Consider the following 25341-nt stretch of genomic DNA (forward strand, 5'->3'; position numbering starts at 1 on the left):
CATTATTTTAGTTTCATTACATTCGACCCTGTAACCTACATGGTTGCATCTGATGTTTATTTATAACATGGGGACATTTCTTTTAAAAAAACCATAATAAATCTAGGCATATGAACTCACAAAGGACATTTTTGTCAAAACTCTCACTGTTGGAAGGCTCAACCAATAGACAAAGTATAAGGATACTCTACATATTTGGATAAGTATTAGCCAAAATCACCCACACCCAGATATTCTAGGTAAGGAGGAACTATAGTATGGTATAATGCACTTTCTACTTCTTAATCCTGTTTGCATCACATCTCATTCAAGTAATCTATGAGGTTGGGCAAGAGGAAAAGAAGTAGTATTAGTGAAGGAACCTTATGTAAACAGTTCTTCTTTTCCTTGTAGTTTCATATTGCAGTATGAGTCAATGCAGTCCCTTCACTTGTGATCTCTATTAGACCAAGGATGGGGTACATATGGCCATCTAACTGCTGAACTCCACTGCCCAGCAGCCCCAGCCAACCTGGCCATTGATAAGGTTTGAAGAGAGTGGGATTTAATAAACATCTGGAAAGCTAAAATAAAAGGGTAACTGCCATGTGATCAGGGTGTCCCTCTGCCCTAGAGTATTCTGGCTCCAGAACTGCCCCAACATGCCCCCATTGCCTGGGTCTCTCTATTGTGATGCTGGACAGCTGTTCACATGTGTCTCCCTCTATGCCACCTGCTGTATGGCCACCATCCCAATACTTTACTCCCTCTGAGGTCAACATGAGGAGTCCAACATTAGTCAAATGGCTGGGTGCTTCATTCTGACCTCAGAGTGAGCAACTTGCCATAGTTGAGGTCACACTGGATGGCACAGTAGGACAAGCTGTAAACAGACACCCAGCTTCGCAACAAAGGGCTCTGGATCTCCAGAAAGATCTGGAGTTAAACATGCATTTAAAAAAACATTTTAAAGGCAGGGGGTATATGATGGATTCATTGCTGAACTGGCCATTGACCAGACTTGTGTCATCTGGATCCCCTGCTGAGAAGACAGGGGGAAGACATTTTATTTGGCCCATGTGGACCACCCCCAGGATGGTCAATTGCTCAGTTCTAGAGAACTTGGGCAGCACTTCTTCCTCTTTACCAATTAATCTTGATTAATAGGTCTTTACCAATAAGTCATGATTGAGTAATACTGCTGCCTCTTTTGCTTCCATGCCCTTGAAGGGAGGAGTTCAGTCTTCTCAGCCAGTCTTAGGCATCCAGTGGACTTATTTTTTTTAATTCCAATTATCAGAATCTCCCAGCCAGCATGGTCACAGATCTTTGCTGGCTGGGGAATTTTGGAAACTGCAGTCCAAGAAATAACATTTTCAAGGTGTGTACTTCGGAGATAGCTAGTCCCCACTACTTCCTGCTTCTCTAGGGACCATGAAGCTTATATAGATTTATCCCTAGTACCATGAGCTTATTTCTTTCTTCTGGGTCCCTCTCTGTAACACTGGAGGTTAATATTTCCATCATGCCTTGGGAATTGAAAGACTGTGTGGGTGGATGGTTCATATCACTTCTCTCTGCCTCCAAGGGCTATGTTTGAAATTAAAGCAACAAAGGCAAAAGTCACTGAGCCTCTTGCTAGAGGAAATAAACAGGAGATTAGTTTCTGGGCACATGTGGCTTTGCCATCAACTCAGCAGATTTACTGCCCACAGCTGGTTGCACATACAAAACAGCAATTTCTACCCTGCAAAATATAAATAAAGCATAAATATGGAGATAAAAGATAGTTGAAGAGGATAATTTAAGAAACTGTAGGATTTTGAGTAACACAGGCTTTTCCATCAGACAGGAGAAGCTTGTCTGATAATTGAGAGTTTTGTGTAACTGAAAGAAATAATACCTTTATGTCACCAACATTTATATCACCAGTACATAAAGGCTCTGGACCTTCATATACTGATACTAAAGAAGCATAAGGTTGGAAGAGAATGCAAGAGCTGTCTACTCCTCCCACCCTTTGCCTTGAAGGGATATATTTTTTAAGCAACCCAAGAGGGGGCAACCTAATCTGCATTTAAAAACCTCCAGTGAAGGAGAGTTCACCACCCTCTGAGGCAAGTAATGCTACTATCAAAATAGCTCTTTCACCGGGAGGATAGTCTTTCTCATGGTTAATCAGCATGGCATTTCTTGTAATATGAATCAATTGTTTTGGATCCATTGCAGAGAGTAACGTAAAAAACTGGTGATGTAAAAGCCTTTATATATCAGATCAGGCACAGTTGTCATTCCTTTTGAAATGTACTAATCTCAGCTCCTGATCATTAATTCCTGCTCCCATCCCCTCATATCTGAAGTAATATTCAAAGAGATAGTTGCGCTAGTCTGTTTTACTATTAAAGCTGCATCTACATTGCAGAAATAATCCAGTTTGACACCACTTTGACTGCCACAGCTCAATGCATTGGAATTCTGGGAATTGTAGTTTGTTGGGTCACCAGAGCTCTCTGGCAGAGAAGGCTAAATGTTTCACAAAACTATGGTTCCCATAATTCCATAGCATTGATTCAAAGCATTTAAAGTGGTGTCAGATTGGATTATTTCAGCAGTGCAGATACAGCCATAGAAACATGAATCCAGTAGCACCTGTGAGAGCCACTGGAAGAAGAAATTTCAAGCATATGTTTTTGTGTACACAGTTCATCAGATGATTTTTTATCTTTGCAGTTAGTTCATATGAGCTACTGCATTCCTTTATGTCTTTATGGAGGAGATCCGTCATATTTCTACTCTGACAGCTTTTAAGAAAGCACTTAAGTCGGATCTCTTCCGGCAGGCCTTTCCAACTTAGTTACCCTCCCCAGATATAGAAATATTTGTACCCTCATCTGTCTATTCTTCCCCGCCTATCCTTCTGACTATTTTTTGTTTAATGTTTTTAATGTTTTTATACTATTACTGTTTAATTTTGTTTTAGTACTGGGAATGGGGGTAGGTCTAGGGTTTGATTTTTTTTAAAACTCTATTGTAATTTGATGTATTTTACTGTTGTAACCCGCCCAGATTCTTCATGATTGGGTGGGCTAGAAATAAATCATCGTTATTATTATATTTATAATCATTGTATTAATTATTATGATATAAGATTTTAGGGAGGTAGAACCTGTTTAATCAACTATATTAAATTAAGCAAGTTCTAATTTATGGTTAGTTTTTCAGGTGCCGCAGAACTTTTACTTATAATATAGTGTGTGCTTGAGCAAATAACTCACTGAAGTTGAACTGAAGCCACTGTCTTTGTTCTGGAACCAGAGTATTCCAGTATTATTTATTATTCTAATAATTTTGCTGTAGGGCTTCTGGGATTCTGCCCAAGAAAAACAAGGATAAACTTTTGCCTCCCTGAAGGAATTTTTCCCTCTACACTACACATACACATAAGTGCACAAATAGACACACTCCCTCTTCTCTTCCCCCTTCCTGAAGAAATCTATTCTTGATTCATCTGTTAGATTGTAAATCTCTCACCCAAGCAGATTCATGTACCACACCTCTTGCTCCTAGGCTCTTAGATTTGAACTGAGTGTTGTTACAGAAGAAGAAAAAAACCAGTGATGCCCTCTCCTCTGATTTTCAGTACACGTGAAAAGTGCAAGGGCCTTGTGGTAGCACAGAAAATTAGGATCTGTGCACTGGGGTCAGTTCAGATGACGGGTCTGAGCGCATGCCAGATTTCTGCAGAAGGAATGGTTATCTTTGGGTGAGGAATGTGCATATTAGGGTGGGAGGGTAGAGTAGCAAGGCAGCAGCATAGTGTTGGAACTATAATTTCTGGAACTGTAAGTTGTTTGGAAGAGAAATTGATGTTCTGTTTTGCAAAAGGAACTCTGACTCATTTTGCCTTTGTATTTTAAAGGATAAATCCTGCTCACTGACCTTTCAAGATGTTGTGCCAATGGCCTAAAAATGATTAGGTGGGAATTGTGTAAGATCAACTCAAAATGGCACAGGGATAGTTTGACTGGCTGGAAGAAACTTTGCTCAAGAACTTTTAGGATTCTGAGCTGAAGGAAGACTCTTTTCTGTACTGGATGCTCACTTCTTTCTCATGACGGAACAGATTTACTTATAGGCTAGGTTTAGTTGAAATATGAAATCATGGTTTCCCACTACAGCTGTGGGAAGTGTTGGAATTTTGCACTGGTCCCTACTTCTCCTTTGTACACCAGAAGAGAAGATATAAAGCCTCTACCTCCAGTGGAGTGTTGTGAAACTACGGCCCGTTACAGACGGGCATAAAGTACAGACTGGGTCCATATTAGAGTTAGAAAGGGGCATCCCTTCCGGATGCCCCTAACCCTAATACGGACCGAGTCCATACAAAATGGCGGTGCCTGTTTCATCGCATATGACACTGAGTGCACCATTTTGGTGCTTCTTATTTGCAGTGTGGAGGAGCCTTGTGGTTTGGATGCTGGGGCTCCTCCGTGCTGCAAATGACGGCGGTGTCAGACCACCCCTTCTGGGCGGTCTGTAACGTGCCTACAATTCTCAAACACAAGTATAAGTTTTTGTTTCAACTGTGAGCTATATTATGTCTTCAGGTCCTACCTTTTTTTCAATAACCATGTTTTAAACCAGTGATTGGCAAAATTGAGGCTTGTAGGGTTTACTTTGTAAAATAGCAGGTCAGGCAGGTGGATCTATGCTAAAAATTAAGGGATTTATGAGCACTTGATTAGCCCAGAAGCCTGTGATTAGTACCAAAACCAAATTCAGAATTCAAAGACATAGCTGTGTTAGATTGGGAAAATCTATGCAAATGAATTTTGCAGTACCTTTGAGACTAACTGAAGGATAAAAGTTAATAACATGAGCTTTTGTAGACTTGAACTACTTCATCAAGTCTAGGAAAGTTCATGCCACCAACTTTTATCTTTTAGTTTGTCTCAAAAGAACAGTACTTCAGGATCCCTTTGACCACCAAGTTCAGTCACTATTTCTCAAAGAAATACACTTCATGTGTTTTCACAAACACTTTTAGCAACCTACATTTTTTTTTGGGGGGGGGGGTGGGGAGACACACACATTGGTGTTGTTAGGAACCAAGGAGTCAGAAATTTATAGCCAATCTTGTTAGACTAATGTATATGACTCAGTAGGTCAATGTGATTTTAGGTTGCATCAATAGAAGTATAGTGTCTAGATCAAGAGAAGTAATAGTGCCACTCTATTCTGCTTTGGTCAGGCCCCACCTTACCTTTTCTTTTTTTAAATTTAATTTTTATTAAATTTTAAAAGGACGAACAATCAATACAAATACAATACAAATACGTTAAGCACATATATTTAAAATAAATTACAACAATTAGACAATGTGAAGACTTACAATTAAATCTAAAAAGACTTCCGAAGACCCCCACTTATTGATTCATAAATTTGCTGTCTTTTCTGTATATCTTCTTTTCTAGGTATTTATAAATAAATGCTTATCCTTCATCTATATGTGGTGATTGCAATCTCTTTGTAATATTTATATCATTTATATAATATAGTATAAATAGTATAAATGATATATACTATATATCATTTATATAATATAGTATGCATAGTTCAATTGCAAGATTTATATAACTATACACTTAGTAGTATACCATGAATAATATTACAAATTGTAAAAACATCATTTTCTCCAATTTTGTTTTATTTCTCAATTTAATCCCCATCTACCCTCTGTCAACCAAACCATTGTTTCTCATGTTCAGGTCACTGGAAAGTGGGTTTAGCTTAAAACTAAAAGAAGATGCTTTCAGTCTCACCCTCAGGCCCACAAAACAAGAAAAGAGGAGGAATGTGTTAGTCCCAAATTTGCTGTGATTAGTTATTCTAATAGTTAGCAGGGATCTTTGGCTTCCCATTACATTTAAACCGGCCCTAGAATGTGAAATATCAAGAATCTCCTGCCTTCACACTCCTCCCAACTGGAAGGAGCTATGACCCATACAATGGCGCAACCTTTCCTGAATGTGGGCAGTGGCTATGTTGGGAGTGGATAAGCTAATCATGTCTCAAAGAGGAATGTAACAAGAATACTTAGCACCTGGAGAAGCATTTGATTGAGAAAAAAAGGCCAGGGAGTCATGCAGAAGTACAGTAGGCAGCCTTCTCTATGGCTGGGAGTTTGGGGATCAGTTTGCAAGAGCCTTTCAGGGATGAACTACAATTCTGGGAATTGCTAATTGTAGAAACATAGAAGTTTCCTGTCATTCAGAGGCAGAACAGTTGTGAGGTGTGGGCTCCTAACAGCGCAGGATGTGACCACCAAATTGCAACCCCCTCATTCTTTGGGTTACTACATTTCTTTCCAGTTCTCAAAATGTTAGTAAGCAAATTTATGTATGATACAGATTACTAATTATGCATCTCAGGAGGTAAAGTGGGAACATCATAGAGACATACGCCATTAGAGGTGGCACAGATGAGTGGAGTGGGAACCAATGTAGTATGAAAAATGAGCCCATCTGTTGCTCCCTGAAAAAGAACCTGTGAGTAAGCCCAAAGAGATAATTGAAGGGATCTTTCAGCTGGGAGTGTCAACAAAGCAGTCATTGCAAAATCTTTGCCTTACGAGGATGCCAAAGAGGACTCACCCAAGACATTTTTGTTGCTTGAGGCAAAGGGCAAGGTGCCACCCAATTCCACATGCAGAAGCTAACTGGACTTGCAGTTGGTTCTAACGGACTTGAAGCAAAAGACTAGCTTAGATGATTCAGGATAGGCCATGTGGCATACACTGCTTGGCACTGCTATGGAAGACACCACCTGGACTGCCCAGAGAGCACACTCCAGAGGCTGTCACCATTACTTTACAGCGACTGTTGTTTAAGACACTTGTGCCATTCTGCCTAGCAATAGGACTATCTGTGCTGGGCCATTACTTTGAGCAATGATTTCTTGGAGACATTTCTTTAAGATATAAAAAGATCTCTTCCAGTTCAACTCAATTCAAGCCATTCAGTTCAGTTCAACCCATTCACTCAGTTCAAGCATTCTGTCTCCACTGCAAGGATGCCTGTGGGAAGATCACAAGGAGGGCAAAAAGGAGTTTTCTAAAAATAGTTTTATATAAACCTATATATATTATCATTTCCAGTCCATCAAAAAGCATTCAAAATTACCATGGATTCATTTCAAAACTGAACAAGCAGACAAGGAAATAGTAATCATAATGCAGCAGAGATATTCTAAATGGGTAGATCATGGATCTGGTGATTGCTTCAATATAAATATTTAATATGAATATTGCTGGGAGGGTATGTTCTCAGTCTATTCTTCCTCAAGGGCCCCTTCCCTACCTGACACTGTCACTACTGTCTGTTCCCTTTCTTTTTCCCTAAGGACCTAGTCCATAGATCAGCCACAAGACAAGGCTAGGCAAGGGGAGATTGCACCTATTTTATTTATTAATTATTTAATTTATTTCATTTTATGCCACCTTTCTCCCAGAAAGAGACCCACGATGGCTCACAAGATAACACCTTAAAACATGTTTTAAAAAAACAATTAAAATACATCAGTTAAACCAGTATAAAATTAAGATTAATTATACCTCCTTCTCTTTCTTTTTCTTGTGTGTTTGAAGAGTGGGAGTAAATCAGCAGCAACCACAAAGATCACGAGAAGCAACAGGGCTAGGAGACTTTGAAAGTCTACAATGGTTTAGGGCAGATTTCCTATGTGACTCCAACAATGTCTGTCATGTTGATGGTGGCCCCTCAGACAAAGGACATATAAAGCAATACTATTCTGATTGAGATTGGGTCAGATGGGTCCTTTGAAGCATGAAATTCCACAGTCTAGCCAAATGTAACATAGCCAAATGACCAGCCAAACATAGCTAAATGACTTTACCTGTCATCTTTGAACATCTGGCTGTTATTTTAAATGCTGTTGTTTTAAAGCTGGGGTGGGAATCATGTGCCCCCCAGATATTGTTAGACTTTAATTTCCAACACTCTTCACCATTGACTGTGCTGGCTAGGGCTTCTGGGAATTGCTGCATGATTCCTACTCTTGCACTAAAAAGTATTTTATTAACTGTTTATGTATAACGTTATTACTTTTTATATGGGTTGTGGATTATATTGTTTATGTTTTTGCTTGTTATGGATTTTAGTAGGCTTTTTTCTTTCAATTTCTCCAAGACTCCTTCAGTAACAAGGAAATGAAGCATACACTAAATGAAATGAATCATGGCTAATAGCCCTCAGAAAATGTACAACAACCTTTATAAAATTAACTAATTTTATAAGAAATTGGCTTCTATCCTCTAAATGCCTGTCTTGAGTCGATAATGGGCTGGATGAGGGAAAACAAATTCAAGTTGAATCCAGAGAAAACGGAGGTGCTTGTGATAGGTACCCCTGGTGCAGGGATGGAGATTTGCCAACCAGTCCTGGATGGGTCACACTTCCCCTAAAGGACAAAGTTCTCAGTTTGGGAGTGTTCCTGGACTTGTCTCTACAGTTGTCATCCCAGGTGGAGGCGGTGGCCAGGAGTGTTTGGTACCAGCTTCAGCTAATACACCAACTGCACCCCTACCTGACTCAGAGGGACCTTGAAGCAGTGGTACATGCACTGGTAACTTCTCGTTTAGATTTCTGTAATGTGCTCTACATGGGGCTACCTTTGTACCAAGTTCGGAAGCTTCAGTTGATCCAAAATGCTGCAGTCAGATTGGTCACGGGAACATCTAGATCAGACCATATCACTCCAATACTAAAATCTTTACATTGGCTGCAAATTAGCTTCCAGGCCCAATACAAAGTGTTGGTCATTACCTTTAAAGCCCTACATGGCTTGGGCCTGAGTTACTTAAGGGAACGCCTCTCCCTACACAATCTGTCCTGCACTCTTAGAACATCAGGGAAGAAATTACTGGAATATATGAAAACTAGATTGGTCACCACTTCCCACAAAGCATCTACAGCCGTGGCCCCTAAATTATGGAATAACTTACCGGAAGAGGTTGTCTTACCTGGATTGTCTTATTACCACATTAGAAGCCTTTAAGAAGGCACTAAAGATGGATCTCTTCTGGCAAGCATACCCATCCAATCTTCTATAGTTGATTCCAAAGAACGCTCCCACTTCTGATTTGATAGCATGGAAAACAGTTGATGACTTGGATATTTTAACTCACTGGTAGTAATATTGCTGGCCGTATTGTTGTTTTAGATAATATTGTTTTTTATTTTTTATTTTGTATTTTGCACTGTTGATTTCTGTTGTGATCCCACCTCGATCCGCAGGGAGAGGTGGGAAATACAAATAAAATTTATTATTATTATTATTATTATTATTATTATTATTATTAACCCCATTTTTAAAGAAGCTATCTAAGATTTGGGCCAGCATCATTAAAATTTGTGATAATGAATTCCACAAGTTTCTTATGTGTTTTGTGAACCGTGAAGATATCCTAAACATCCTGATACTATTATTGATCATGTTCATTGAGTGACACCAAGTTCCAGTATCTTCTTTTTGCTGTCAGCCAATTTCGTTCAGACCAGGTAAGCCTGATGGTTAAAGTTCTGTAAAAAAACACTTGAGAAGCAAAACTGTCAGGGAAATGCTAAAACTTGCCTGTGATTATAAAACAATCAATAAATTAACCAAAGCCCTGCTTGTGAATAATATATCAAACCAGGAAAACCTTTTGAAACAAAGGACAGAATGTTATTACTGAAATGCCAAAGGGGAGAAGGAGTTGGCAAAATATTCAATTTTCTTAAACATTTCTGCAGTATCATAACAAAGTAAAGGAACATGCTAATCCCAAATGAAGGATGAGAATGAAGTTTGATTTTCTTCAGAAAGATTTTATAATCTTGTACCTGGATCGTCATTTTTGGAAGAACTCAACAGGATGTTAAGTTGCAATAACCATCCATTCCATATATGTTTTTGCAGGCTGTAAGAAAACACTTAACTGTCTCCACATGAATACATTTGGAAATATTTTTTCACATGTGGAACAACAAAAACAGGAATATTAAAGTTTCAGTCTGCACAGTTAAAGTTTCATGTAACATATTAGCCAAAATCTAGCATCAGGATTAAGTAGCATTAATCCCAGTATAGGGAATTAAAAAAAAAAAAACCCACCAGCGATACCTTTATTGGTCAACGGAAATGTACAATATACGTGTTGCAAGCTTTCAAGCTGGCTTCTTCATCAGGCAAGATGTTACATACCAAAGAGGAGAAAAATTAGAGATGTAAGATGCCTGTATTTTGTTTTTTCTGTCCTTAGTTAAGATGGTATGGGGAGGGTATCTTTAGCAGGCAGTCCCCTCCTCTTCTGGCCATGCAGCAATTGGGCAAAGTCCAGGAAATTTAAAGCCCATTTGCATATCAAAAAGGACTCCTCTTTTGCAATCCAATAGGCAGCTACATGTTTATTGTGCTACTTGAGCCTTGAGTTTATTTATATATTTATTAAAATATTTATACCCCATCTTATATCAAGAGATCTTGGGGGGGGGGGGGGAGTCTTACTTACGGCATTAAAATGGGAAAAACAGTTTAAAAATAGTAAGGTAATTTAAATAAGCTAAAACATATTAAACAATACAACAGATTAAAGAAATTTAAAGTTTTAATAACAATCTTTGGGTTGAATTAATGAGGTCCAAAAGCTTTGGTGAATTTGGCAACTAAATGACATGAGTCATTGAGCTGCTGCACCCACCGGGGCTCTGGGGGAGAGTATTCCACAGTTGGGATGCTGTGGCTAAGAAGACTTCTCTCCCATATCAAGACACAGTGTATTGGCCTCACTGGTGGGACATGTTCCACTAGCTGCAGCTTCTGAGTCATCTCCAAGGCATCCTCAGATAGAGTATAATCAGTATAATCGTATAATCAGAAGGTTAAGGACCACTGTAGCTAGGTTATCTCTAGCCAGGAAAGTCCATATAGCTGGTGCATCAGTTGAAACTGGCAGCAAATACTCTGAGCCCCAGAGTTCACTTGGGATTCCAGTAATAGGGATGGATCTAGGAGCACTCCCAAGTGTATACCTGCTCTTTCAGGGAAAGTGCAACCCCATCTGGAACAGCCTGTTTACCCAGGTTCCAGACCCAAGAACTGCCAATCCACAGAGCCTCTGCCTTATCAGGACTGAGCTTCAGTTTATTGGCTCTCATCCAGGCCTTTACAGCATCCAGGCACTGGTTCTGCACATACACAGTCCTAGCTGACAAAGGAAAATAGAGCTCAGTATCATTAGTATACTGATGGTCATCCACCCCCAACCTCCTTATGACCTCCCCAGTGGCTTCATGTAGATACTGAACCGCATGGGGAGTAAGATGGAATCCTGTAGCACCCTGGAGCTTAATTGCTATGGAGCTGAACAAGAATTGCCCAGTGTTACTCTTTGAAACTGATCCTCTCGTAGGAGCAGGACCACTGTAACAGTGCCTCCTACTCACATCCCACAGAACCAGTCCAGTAAGATACCACGATCAATGGAATCAAAAGCTGCTGAGAGATCCAGGAAGATCAATGGAGGTAGCACTCCTTATGTCTTTCCCTGGAGAGGTCATCAATCAAAGCAAGTGAGGCCATTTCAGTGTCATGAAACCAGACTAAAATGAGTCCAGAAAATATATTTCCTCCAAGAGTACCTGAAGCTACCTGGCCATCACATGCTGGGCAACTTCAGGCATTCTTGGAGGAAACAAGTAGTTCCCATGTACCTCTGGGTACAGGGAGGTCTTCTTCAGGAGAGGGCACACCACTGCCTTCTTCCAAGGCAGCAGATGCATAATGAGACATTTACCACCCCCTGAATCTACCAGTTCAGTTGACCCCTGCTAGATTTTTATTAACCAAAAAGGACAAGGGTCAAGTTTACATGTAGTATTCTGAACTGTTTCAAATGTCTTGCCCACATCATTAGGCCTCAAAAACCTAAACTGATCCCATAAAAACTGACCAATGTTGTGCAGTTGAATGGGCAACTAAACGTGCAAGCTAATGGACAACAGGAATTTACAAATGAAGGTGTGCTAGTACCAATTTCAGCTGGGGCAGATTTGATGTTTCACCAGAGAATGTGGCTCTGCATGAACAGTGCTACCACATGCACAACTCCACTTCCATGACCTTGAACTGAATGTAGACACTGTTGTTATCATTGACAAAAAATGTCTGATTACTTTTAGAAGTGAATTTATGATGACTGTATCCTCATTTCCCTTCTTCCATATAATCCTCCTCGCACACTTAGATCCTCTGGGAGGAATCTGTTAGTAGTAAAGGGTGGCACCTCTCGTCAAACTCATAAGCCCCGCCCACTAACAGGTGCCCCGCCCCGGAAGTCCCGCCTTAACAGGAAGTCCCGCCTTAACCGGATATCCGGCCTCCTGCCGGAAGTCCCGCCCTCCCCGGATATCCGGCCTTCTGCCGGAAGTCCTGCCCTCCCCGGATATCCGGCCACGCCCCCCGCTTGTGGCCCCACCCCAGCATGAAACCCCGCCTGTAGGTGGAGCGTCTGAAGGGACTCATGTGACCATGATGATTTAAAAGGGCCAATCAGAAGGCGGTTTTAGCAACGCTACAGGAAGCCTTTGGGCAAGCCCAGACATGTTCAGGGAAGACAGCATGGAGTCAACCACCGCTATTCCAAGCTCTGGCGGTTTTTCCAGGCCATCTGCAGCAAGAAAAAAGCAACCTGCAAGGAAGGCCGCCCCTAGATTCACCTCTTTCCCCCCGCTACTGCCAGGACCTATGGGTTTTTCCAAACCCCCGGTACCCTTGCTTAAGGAAGGCTGGGCAGAATTTACGAAGCCTCTCTCGCTAACTCCTGCAGACCTGAAAACCCGTGCTGGTAAGAAAAAGACCACCGTGAAGGATTCCCCCGTGTTTGTTTTTTCAGCAGGCCAAGAGGCTGGGGCTAAAACCATGAGCTCGCCGGACGGGGGTATAGATGGCCTTGATAATGGATCTGACCTAGAGTGTGATTGCGGTTGTGATCTGAAAGCACTTTTCCCGAAGAGGGAAAGACCTCTGATTTCTGATCCAGAAGAGCTAGATGGCAGTGTGTTTAGTAAAGCAGCCCCACAGAAGATTGAGAGCTCGGGGGGGAGAGCCTGACACAGCTGGATCGGCTAACCAATCACTCCTTGATGACCTGATGGAGGCTGCCTTGGGGGACAACTCTGAAAAGACAGATGCAGGTTATGACAGCTTACCGGTAAGAGTTTTTTGTATTGAGTGGCTGTTTTTTTTTTTAAAAAAGAAAGAGAGAGGTGGGGGGTGCATTGCATGCAGAGGTTTTTTACTAAAAGATGTTTTAAATGTTTTTGCCAACAGGAGGCTGGTGTGCATGAAAGTGACGTGAAGAATCTTCAGTTCGGAAACTCTCAGAATGTAAACATATCCTGTGTTTCATGTGTTTCCTTCAAGCCTGAAGATTAGATATGCTCTGTGTAATTTGCAATAAAAATGGTTTGATCTATACCTGCGTGTTCATATTTACAGCAGCTGACAAAATGTCAGAACATGAAAAAATCCTAAAGAAAATATACTACGACCCTGAAGAAGTTGGAAGCTTTGGCGGTGTTCATCCCCTCTTTCTAGAGGCCAAAAAGCAGAACAAAACCATCCGGAAGGGGGAGGTTGTTGGATGGCTTTCCAAACAGGACAGTTATACACTACATAGGCCAGCCAGGGTCCGTTTTAAAAGAAACAAGACTGTTGTATCTAAAGTGGATTCTCAATGGCAGGCTGATTTAGTTGACATGCAACAATTTTCTAAGTATAATCGGGGTTACAAGTACATTTTAACCGTGATAGATATCCTTTCAAAATATGCCTGGGCTGTGGCTCTGAAGGATAAGTCAGGTAGAGAAGTGTCAGGAGCCTTTAATACTATTTTCTCGGAAAATAACAGAAAACCTGTTAAGTTACAGACAGATCGTGGCTCCGAGTTCTTAAACAAGCCTGTAAGTAGCCTTTTAAAACAACATGGGGTATATCACTTTGTCACCAATAATGAAGTTAAAGCTGCAGTTGTGGAGCGGTTTAACAGAACTTTAAAAACAAAAATGTGGAGGTACTTCACAGCCAATAACACCTTCACCTATATTGATGCCCTCCCATTGTTTATAAAAAGTTATAATCATAGTTTTCACCGTACTATCAAAGCAAGGCCTGTTGATGTCAATGATTCCAATGACCTAGCAGTGTGGAAAACAGTTTATGGGACCCCTGTCAAAAGAAAACAGGAAGTGCCAGTGCTCAGAAAAGGAGACCACGTTAGGATTTCTAAAAGCAAGGGAATATTTGCTAAGGGCTATGAACAGAATTTTACTACAGAGGTATTCATTGTGGACCATGTCATCAGAAAAGCAGAAAGGCCTGTGTTTCTTCTGAAAGATTATGATGGTGAAACTGTGGTTGGCAGCTTTTATCCTGAAGAATTACAAAAGATTAACACTGCAGAGGACCAGGTATACAGGATTGAGAAAATTCTAGCTACAAAAGGGAAGGGTAGAAAGAAGCATTACCTAGTGAAATGGCTAGGATGGCCAAGCAAATTCAACAGTTGGGTTCTTGCTTCTGAAGTTGGCAAACCTGTGTAATAGCTGCTGGTGAAGAGGTGGAACAATGGGGGATGGTAGCTTTTATGTTGTACTTCCAAGTAATGCCTGTGCAGATGTTTTTCCAGAGAACACGATCTCAAGTTTTACTATCTCTGTCGCAAGACCTCTGGAGCTTCCTGGGGAGTGGGAGGTAGGCCTGGCCGAGATACAGTACCCTCATAGTTGGAACACTGTAACTTCTGATGTGTGGTTTGAAATTGCAAACGGGAAAAGGCGGTGGCGTTACCTTCTACAACGGGGCTATTATTCAAGTATCCCTGAACTACTTGCACACATGAACAGCCTTATAAAAACACACAATGATCCCCCAGAAGTGGTTCTGCGGTATGACCAAGTGTCCAGAAAGGTTTGGCTTGAAACAGATGGCACATACACACTGATGGTTGGTGCAGAATTATCCTACATATTAGGGCTGTTTCCCAACCATCATGTCAAAATCCTGCCTTTCGCAGCAGACATCACTGGGGGTTTCACCAGTTTATATGTTTACACAGATATTGTGGAGCACCAGATAGTTGGGGACGTCTATGTGCCTTTGCTACGCTGCGTACCTGTGCAAGGACAGAATAATGAGCGTGTCAATATTTGTTATGACAAGCCTCACTACATTCCTGTAAGCAAGCACCATGTTGACACCATCACTGTTGAGATAAAGACAGATCAGAACAAAAAAGTCCCATTTCGCTTTGGAAAGGTGATTGTGAAGCTTCACTTCCGGCCCAGGAGAACTCTGCATCTTTAAAAAAAAAAAAAAAATGGTGATCGTAAAATCATATGGGGACCCAGCCCTTTACAGAAATTATTACAGAGCCCAGGCTGGAAATGGCCTTCCTGGATATCAGGGTGTCCCCCAAATGTACGGGGCAGGGCTTGGTGGGATTTTCAGAGGCCTTTTTCGAAAAGCTGTTCCGCTTTTAAGAAGAGGCCTGGACATTATTAAACCTCACGCAAAAACAGCTTTTCGTAATATTGCCAAAGATGTTGCTGGCAAGGTGACTGAGGCAGTTCTAAATAGAGTGACACCTCCAAATCTGCAAGAAGGATCGGGCCTGATGTACATTAAAAGAAGGAAGGGGTTAAAAAGAAAAGCATCACAGGCGAGGCTGACAGGCCCTCCCCACCCCCTTAAAAGAAAAGTCCCACAAGAAAAGAAAACTCAGAAGCGGAGAGCTGTGCGAAAGCGACAGAGGGCTCTGGCTAAGAGGGACATCTTTTAAACCAGCATCATGGCCTTTATCCATTGTGGCTCTGAAGAGTGCACTAAATCTGAATTAGATTTATTCCACATTGGGCCTACTCAGACCAGTATTGAGAGAAGTGTGTTTATTGAGGTTCCCCCACTGACTGCTCTTACAGAATCTGCCCCACTTGACTTTTTCATTGCCGGGAATGGTGAGGACTATATGGATCTGAACAACACGCTCCTCTATTTGACCTGTAAAATAGTGAATGAAGATGGGTCAAACCTTGCAGAAGATGCCAAGGTAGGGCTGGTGAATTATCCAATAGCCTCCATTTTCAGTCAGGTTGATATTACTATAGCAGATCGTCTCGTCAGCCAGAGTAATAACTGTTATCCTTACCGATCATTCATTGAATCTGTGTTAAACTACAGCGATGACACTCTAGCAACTCAATTTTCTGCAGGCCTGTTTTATAAAGATACAGCTGGAGAGCATGAATCAGCTGAGCTGGATGGGGATAATGAAGGTTTTGTTAAAAGAGCAGCCCTGACGGCTGCAAGTAGAAAGATAGACTTGCTGGGCCATCTCCATGCTGACCTGTTTTTTCAAGAAAAGCTTTTGCTAAATGGCGTTGATGTGAAAATTAAACTCACCCGCAACAAAGATGCTTTCTGCTTAATGAGCGATGCTGCAGACAGGCAGTACAAACTGCAAATTCTATCAGCCTCCCTTTTTGTCAAAAAGGTGAGGGTGTCCCCTGGTGTCCGCCTGGGACACGCCGAAGGACTGTTGACTTCCAATGCCAAATATCCTGTGGATCGTGTGAGTATGAAAGTGTTCAGCATCCCGAGAGGCAGCCGCGTCTCTAATCAGGAGAACCTGTTTCTGGGACAATTACCTAAACAGGTGGTTATAGGCCTGGTGGACAATGATGCCTTTAGCGGTATTTACAACAAAAATCCGTTTAACTTTAAACATTATGATATTAATTTTGCGGCCCTTTACCTGGATGGAGAACAGAATCCAATGAAACCGTTTCAGCCCGATTTTCAAGAGGGAAACTGTGTGCGAGAGTATATGAGTTTGGTACAAACGGCGGGCAAGCATATGAAAGACAGGTCTCTTTTAATTAACCGTGAAGAATATGCAAGAGGTTACACACTTTTTGCATTTGACCTGACTCCAGATCAAGAAGGAGGTGACCACTACTCTTTGATTAAAACTGGAAACCTGAGGGCAGAGCTGCGTTTTGCCAGGCCCCTGCCAACCACGGTCAATATGGTTGTTTATGGAGTTTTTGACAATGTGATAGAAATAAATCAACGAAGAAATGTCTTGTTTGATTATATGTAACATGGATAGCCTGCAGTTAACCCGCATACTGACTTCTGACCCCTATACTCGGAAGAGCTTCTATGGAGTCTTCCCCTGTGACATGCTCCCCAGAAAGAAACTGCTGCAAAGGCCCCTGAGCTTGGTCATAAACACCCATCCTCACAACCTTCCAGGAGAACATTGGCTTGCTATATACTTGACAGAAGAAAAAAATGGCGAATTTTTTGACTCCTACGGACACCCTCCAGACCACCCTCTGTTTCCTAAAACAATCATGAATTTTTTAAGAAAAAATGGCTACAAAACTGTGTTTCAGGGTCATCCAGTACAAGCCCCAGACTCTGTGGTTTGTGGATATCATTGTGTGTTTTTTCTGCAACAGCGCGGCAAGGGCCTGACATTTAAAAATATTCAAGACCTATATTCTCACAATTTGGAAAAAAACGATGAGATGGTTGTACAGTTTGTGAAAAAGAAGAAGAACTTGCCCGGGCTTGTCTCAGACATGTTCCAGACTACTCAGGGATGTGTATCCTGTAATGAATTTCACCACCGCATTTCCTAATAAACACACCCCCTCAGAGGGTTTTATTAAAACATAATCTGTGTCCTGGCTTTTATTTTCATTTTAAAAAAACACTCACAGACTATCAAATAGTTTAAAAAGAAGACTTTTATTTCTATTTCTTTTTCTAAAAAATAGCGGCGTTATAAAGTGAGCCAGGTACAAGCAGCATGCCGTTGTTTTTTAAAAGATCTGTGTGACAGTACAGGTGTAAGTGACAAAGAATCTTCAGGGTTCTTTAAACGGTTCAAAAGTTCTCTATTGGCAGTGTTACCCACCACAGAAGTTGGAGCGTTTATTTCAGCCATGGCCCTCAAAAAAACATCCCAGCCTTTGGGGAGGCGTTTGGTTGGTAAAGCATGAGGCTGTATTATACTTTTGACTAAGTCCAATATATTAGATCCAGTTACAGATTCTCCTTTATACACAAAGACGCCCTTGTCATCCCACGAAGAAACATTTTTGTTTTGACTCATTTTGTTTAGTAACAATCTTGCATTATTTTTGTACCTGACAGGCAGATTGTCCAACACTTCTTGAATCATGCCATCAGGGGAGTTCATCACAACTTCTTCAGAAGGGGATTCGGGTAGAAACAGATTTAAACTTTGTTTCTCTGCCTCCTTCTGTTTTACATGAGTTAGATATTTTTGGAGTAAAGCATCATAACGTCTGGCTTTCTCATATTCAGTTAAGTCGGTCCTACGTAGAATTGCCTGCATTTCAGTATCTAAGGAAGAGATTGCTGTAGTTCTGATGTTTTCATCTTTAGAAGCTGGGCCCTTTAATTGTTCTAGCTGATGGCTGGGTACCAAATACATTTTTTCAGCATATTCCATCACTGTTTAGTTAAAAGGCCTGTTATTAGAGGAACTGCGAAACTTAGCAGTGGCCCCAAAAAGCCCCCAGACTGCTTCACAAGGTACTTCTTTTTTCTCAGGGACAATTTACTGTTACCCAGAGTTTTAATAAGGGTGCGTCTTTTTTTTAATACACGCACCTGCTGTGGGGATAAAGGAATGTTGCCTTTTAAAGTATTGAGGGCTATTTCTGAAATGGCTGCAACAAGGTCATCCGAAGCTGAACACAAAATGGCCTTTCTTTGACGAGGAGGCACTGTAATAAGCAGTTTTAAAAGTGCCAGGTTTCTCTTTACGCGACTGGACATGTTTCCCCATGGAGGAGCAGACAACAACAGAGCCCTGGATTGTTAAAACCGGGCCCTTTTGTGATGGGAATGGTTTTTCTTCATTATATATACCACAGGCAAATCTGGAGGGAAAAGGCAAGTTCTTAGCCTGTAAGAATCAGGGGTGTTAGCATTCAGATCCAGCACTAAATACCCATGAGGTTTGTTTGTAGCATCAGCAAACACCTCCATGAAGAAATTGACATTTCCCGGATACATCTGTCGAGCCAAAGTAGCAATTTGTAATTTGTCCCGAGGATTTTTAAAGAGCACCATATATTTAGCGTTAAGGCTGATGGTCCGGCTACTTTTTCCTTTGCAAAAAATATTTTGGGTAATGAAAAATACACTCAGATTCCTATGATGTACAAATTGGGTGAAAACCCGCTCAAGATCTCTATTTTCAGAACCATGAATCATCAAATCATCTATAACCAAAAGATTTACTTTATTGGGGGGTAACAGTTCATCATCATCAAATTTATCAGGCATCCCCTGTACAAACTGAATAATAGGGTATTTACATTGGAGTTCTTTGTACAAATGTTGCCAACAACTGTAACACCAGACAATATTTTCAGGCATTTCTGAGAACACACTACCAGCATGATCCAGCATATTTTTTATAAAAAACGTCTTCCCACAGCCACTAGGTCCAGCGAGAATAGCTGAGAATGGGTGTTGCCAGCGTGTTTCCATTTTAGTAGCCATAAGGAAGTGTCCTAAATCCTTCAGTAATGACCCTTTTATCAAAAACAACTTTTTGTGTTTTTTTGAGATTTCTAGTGTGAAGTGTCCAATGCTGCTTATTTCTTACAATACCTGGCTGCTGTACCACAATTTCATGAGGTGTGGAACCTTTCTTGTCTGAGACGTAGGAGAATACCAGGTCTTTGAGACTGTCAAAATTAATTTTTTCACAGTTAGCGCTGTTCAATGTAATCCCCTTGACCTTCATGCAGGCTGTGCCGTTAGACAACTTATAACCGTAGGTCTTAGGCCCTGCTGACACAAACTCTGTAATGGTCTGATCTGCAGGAACCTCACTTGTGAGATCCCCGAGAAAATCTCCGAGAGGAGGATCCCACTCTCCTTCCCGACTCACAAATATGACACTGTCTGTGTCATGGTACAAAACACGTCTCCCAAGCTTGTCTAAGAGTGCATAAAGTTCCAAACGTGCATAGGCCGTTGTAAAACAGGCAAGGAATTCGTTTTTTCTACCCGAGGTTGTCACCCGGTCGTCGGAATATTTCCAGGAGACACAAACAGCCTCATCGTCAACAAATTCAAACATTGAAACCTTGTAAGCATCAGAAAAAAGCAGCTGAAAGAATTCATCGGGGTCTCTCAACACCTGAGTGTGAGGGAGGTTTGTTCTCTGCCCAAACTTCCCCCACAAAGAATTTAAAAACAGCTTTGCAATCTGGCGCTTTGCAGGGTTCACAGCGATCTGATCTTTGCGCAAAAGCACCCCCTCCCTCATATGATATTCCTTTATATACTTGTTTTTGTCCTCATCGGTAACACACCAGTGAGGATAGCCTGAAGCTTCCTGCTTCTGTCGTAGGTGCATCTCGATGTATTTTGAAAACAACACAGAAGACCTGCGTGCAAAGTGCCATACCTCATAGATTTCCACAACCCTGTACCCCTTCTCTAGAGCCACATTTAACTCAACGGAGCACCACGTCCCCTTTAAGGCTCTTTGTTCATCTGTATGTTTGCACGGGTCCAACTGCCGCTGTTCTGCACAGGTTGAACACAGCACAAACATAAGTTTTCCAGAGATCCTGGAAGGCAAAACTGGAAAATAGAGTTTTCTGGGAGGAATAACTTTTGCCTTCACTATGCCAAAATAGTTTGTGACCGGTTCAAAGTCCTTATAAATGACTTTGGGATGCCCCAGAGGGTATTGTTTGGTTTTGTTAACATAAGGGTACAGGCTGGTGAAATCGTAGTATTTCACTGTCTCCCCACTTTTAGGTTTATAGTAGAGACAGATGGCATTTGTACGACCCCCAAAGAGAGCATCTCTGGGGTGTAGGGGTTCTGGAAGGCGGGATGAAGCAAGAAACGTTTGGAGTTTCACATCTGTTTTTACCATATTATCCCATTCGTGTTGCCAAATTGTTCTCAAATCAAAACCCCGGCTTTTGAGTTCAGCTGCTTTTTTCTGTGTGGAATTGTAGAGAAATTCATAAGATTTCCCCACCACAGGGTTTTTCTCCTGGGGAGGATAACACAGGACACATCCATGATAAAAGCAACCATTAAATTCAAAGGCTATTTTCCTATTACCTACAGCGGCATACCCGTCAAGAAAATAATCTCCAACTTTAACCTCTCCACCATTTAAGGCATGCTGAATCTCAAGCTTTTCCTCATGTTCAATATACAAAAGCCATTGAATAGACGGTGTGGAGTATCGCTTAAACTGATTGTGGTAATTTACAAAACTTGGAATTGCAATGGTGTTTTCTTGCAGAAACTTAAATCTATACATCGCAAGAGAGACACTTGCAAGGGTGGGGAATTGGAGGGGGTCTATAGCAAACCACTCCTCATATTCTTTTTTCCCTTTCTTCCCTTTCTTCCCTTTCTCCACTAACTTCTTTTCTTTTGTCAGTTCTACAATTTCATGCCTGTACTTGGTACAGGCCTCTACTAAAATTTCAACATCCCTTTTGCAGTAAAACACAAGCTCTTTCTGCATGTCAAAGATTTTATCCTGATTCTCTGAATACCATGCTAAAAAGGCTTCCTTTTCACCAGGCATCATATATTTTACACCAAAATCTTCAGCTGAGGGCATTGGGCCTACATAACCCCAATGCTCAGGTGTGTTAAAGTAATGGGGAAAATATCCCTTATAGCTCTCAAAGCCTAGAGCTTTGGGTAGTTTAGAGAGGGCCATAGGGAGGTGACTCAGGGAGTCAATAAATTTTATATTCAATTTTTCCACTGTAACAGAAATCAGTTTCCCACCCTGAGCGATAATTTTTACATCAAGTTTTTCTTTCACCAGCTGATTCAGCACCAGGTAACCATCATAACCCTTAGAGTTATGTGCTAAGAATGTGCAGTCAGAAAACTGGCGATCTATAAATGTTGTAATAAAGTCAGATAAACATGTCTCCCCTTTAAATTCCCAACTTTTGCCAGCAAGGGGCCACTCATAATCTTCATCCTCATCATCGCTGTCATACTGCTTTTTAGCCCCTCTCTTATACCTCCGCTTTCTTTTGTTACCATTTTTAAAGCACTCTACAGTTTCCCCTGGAAATGCTTTTACAAAGCAGTAGTTAGGGACATGTACACCAGTTGCTTGGTGACACTCGAAATCGTAAAATAAATACTGTACAGAAACCTCAGGGGTTTTTAGGGGCTGCATGAAGCATTTATGTTCATCGTCTTTTGTGATGAACCCCCAACAGACTGTGCACTGCCTGCCTTTACACTCTTCCTCATCATGGTAACTTTTCTGGTAATGCGAGCATTTAGGACAATAGCTCCTGCTTTCACAGCGTACCTTTCCCTCTGAGACCAGCTGCCTGTGTATTTTTAAGCACTCTTTAGACCTACAATTCAGCTTACAGTCAAAACACCTAGCCTGTTGATCTACCACAACCGCACAATCTTTTCTCAAGCAGAGGCGACAGAAATATAAGCAGGTGTGATTGTTATGGTTATATAGGCTCTGGCAAAATATGCAAAAATTTCGTACCCCGAATAAGGCTTTTACATTGATTACCCCATAGAAGTGTTCGTCATGCAGAAGCAGCGTGTATGTTTTTTGATATTGAGGGCCTTGGGTTTTAAACAGACTCCACCCCTTCTTAGAATAATGTGCCACATGAATATTAATTTTTAAGTGGTTTTCAGCATGTGAAATATCACTTAAGGTCACTTTTTTCTGATCAGACCAGCCAAGCTCCTTATACAGTTGCCTGGCTGCTGTCAGCAGTTTTGCATCTGTGGGAATCTTTTCACTCATGACAGCAATCAGGCCACCGCCAAAACAGAGGTTAGTGCCTGTATAATTTAAATCAACCAAATGTTTTCTTTTTCTGGCAACTATTTCACTAGAGGGGATGGAGCCTATTGATCTATGCCCTCCGCCCCCTGGGGGTTTCACAATCGTAATTATGAGACGAAAACTGGAATGGGCACAGATTTCCATGTTGCTTTGCAACAGGTTACTCAACTGTGATAGAAAATCCTCAGCATTTAAAAGGTCCTTACTTTTTTTAACAGAATACAGAGGATTTCTTAGGCCATCAGCCTCCAGTCTAATTTGAACACAATCTCCCAGACTAATTCGCTGGTTAAGATCGTCTAGAATATTTTGTATTGAGTTGTGTAATGCGTGTATAGCTTGCGTGTACGATGTTACATGCTCTAAGTTTCTGAATCGGAACTCCTCACCGATACGCACTGTACGATACAACCTGTGGGTCCACTGCCATGAGCGTACACGCTCTGCATACACGGCAGGGGGGCCCTCATCATCTGGGGAGCCTGGGATGTTTGCAGGTAGGGGCTGGCTCTCATCCCTGGATGATTCAGAAGACTCCAAATCATTCTGAGGTTCTGCACTGGAATAAGAAGGCTGGTTATTATCAGAAACAGAGTCACAGGGGTTTTGGTTCTCAGCCCTGGATGGGTCAGAGGCCACGGAAGAAGGGGTGCTGGAACAAGAAGGCTGGTTATTATCAACACTATGTTTAGTGTTTTTTACCAGGCTCCTCGAGTTCAGGCCCCCTTTACATTTCCTATTATTTTTCCGAGTGTGGAGTACTTTTTTTGATCTGTTAATCAGGGTGGTTACTCTTCTTCTCCAGTACAGTTTACCATTGGCAGGTTTCTTCCAGTACCCCGCCACCCTGCACCATTTACCATTCCGGCCTTTCTTGATCCTTGGTTGTAGTTTACCTCTGCCTATCTGCCGATGTTCAAGGGACCTGTCCACCATGTACTCGTTATATTTTTTAATACTCTCGTAAAAAGCATCCATATGAGCTTGTGTTACTGGATTGTCCCACATATAATTCAAATGGGCTTCATAGCCCTTGGCCCGTCTAAGGATCGCGCAACCTTTCGCTACCATTTTCTGCATCTCCACAAAGCAGGCCGATAACGTTGCAGCTTTCTTTCTGCGGGCTTCAAAGCGTTGTAAGAGATTTCCGTCAATCACCATCACCTGCTCATTATTTTTTGGCTTCTTAGAAGCCTGGGGTGTAGCATCGTGGGGTTCTTCTCTGTTACGTTTCAGAGATTTGTCTAAAAGCAAACAAAATAAGAAGTATTATAGCTCACTCACTCACTCATTACCCCCCCAGCCCTTAAATACCACAACACACACACACACACACACACACTGTACCTCCACTTTTATTTGTTGTCACTGGAGTTTCAGGTGCCGCATTGCCTTCGTGGCTGCCTTCAGCAAACATCAATTCTGTAAAGAAAAGACACTAATTTCAGAAAGAACAAACCCACAAAATAACACATTTAATGTTGTTAGCCCCCACCTCTAAATTATTATTTTTTTGACCCACAAAGCAGTGCTAATATTGTTAAGCACAAATTTTACCTAATTCTTCATCTGTTGGGTGTGTCAGGTTTGGGGCCTGTGTTTTAGCCAGCCCTCCTGTGCCCTGTGCAGTCTCCTCTGAAGGAACGTTTTGGACCTGTTTTTCCATGGCTTGCAGGGGCTATGAAGTACCAGCTGTGCCTGATGAACACAAACATGTTGAGACATGCCCACTAAACCCACCCCTCGCATATCAGAAAACCCCACAGAATTATACTGTTGAGACTGAGCTGCCACATTTCTGCTTCTGACAAGAAATGGAGAGGCAGACATTCAGCATTGTTCATGTTTACTTAAATCTAGTATGTGACCAAGTTCCAGATGAACAAATAGATGAAAAAATATACCACACTTTACAAAAATTGGCCAATTCAACTCAGAAGCACGTGGAAGAAAAAATGGAACCCTTAATAACACAGTTGGAAATTCCAAATATTTCTCGTGCTTGTGAAATAATCCATTTAGTTATGAGGTCTCAATTTTCTGATGGAAAAATCAACTGGGGAAGAATTGTGATGACTCTCTTATTTGGAGGTTTTATTGCCAAAAAGCTGAAGACCAGAGGTGTGCCTCTCACAACAGGAAATGTACAGCAAATTACCAATTGCATTGCCGGCTATTTGATAATGGAGAAACACATCTGGATGAAGGAAAATGGCAGCTGGGTAAGTTTAACACATATTCTTTAGGAAACCCTATGGAACCAGTGATCAATTGAGAAAAATGTGTTGCCCTAACAGTTTTTTTCTTTTCATTATTTCAGGAAAACGGCTTAATAATGACGCATGAAGTTACACCCAGAAATATGAGAA

General features: G+C 41.4%; 1 protein-coding gene across 1 annotated transcript; it reads left to right on the forward strand.

Annotated features, from left to right (window-relative positions):
- Nucleotides 1–16063: 16063 nt before the first annotated feature.
- Nucleotides 16064–17197, forward strand: LOC149315864 (uncharacterized protein F54H12.2-like). The gene has a single exon (XM_089518278.1). It carries the CDS (start codon nucleotides 16064–16066, stop codon nucleotides 17195–17197), a length of 1134 nt encoding a protein of 377 aa, XP_089374404.1.
- Nucleotides 17198–25341: the final 8144 nt, after the last annotated feature.

Source organism: Sceloporus occidentalis, unplaced genomic scaffold, assembly GCF_023333645.1.
Source record: "Sceloporus occidentalis isolate IW3139 unplaced genomic scaffold, rSceOcc1.0.p SCAF_3, whole genome shotgun sequence".
Taxonomy (NCBI): domain Eukaryota; kingdom Metazoa; phylum Chordata; class Lepidosauria; order Squamata; family Phrynosomatidae; genus Sceloporus; species Sceloporus occidentalis.

Bases quoted from the DNA above. Each gene is read 5' to 3' on its own strand.
- LOC149315864 (XM_089518278.1), top strand. From the start codon at position 16,064: ATGGATCTGAACAACACGCTCCTCTATTTGACCTGTAAAATAGTGAAT.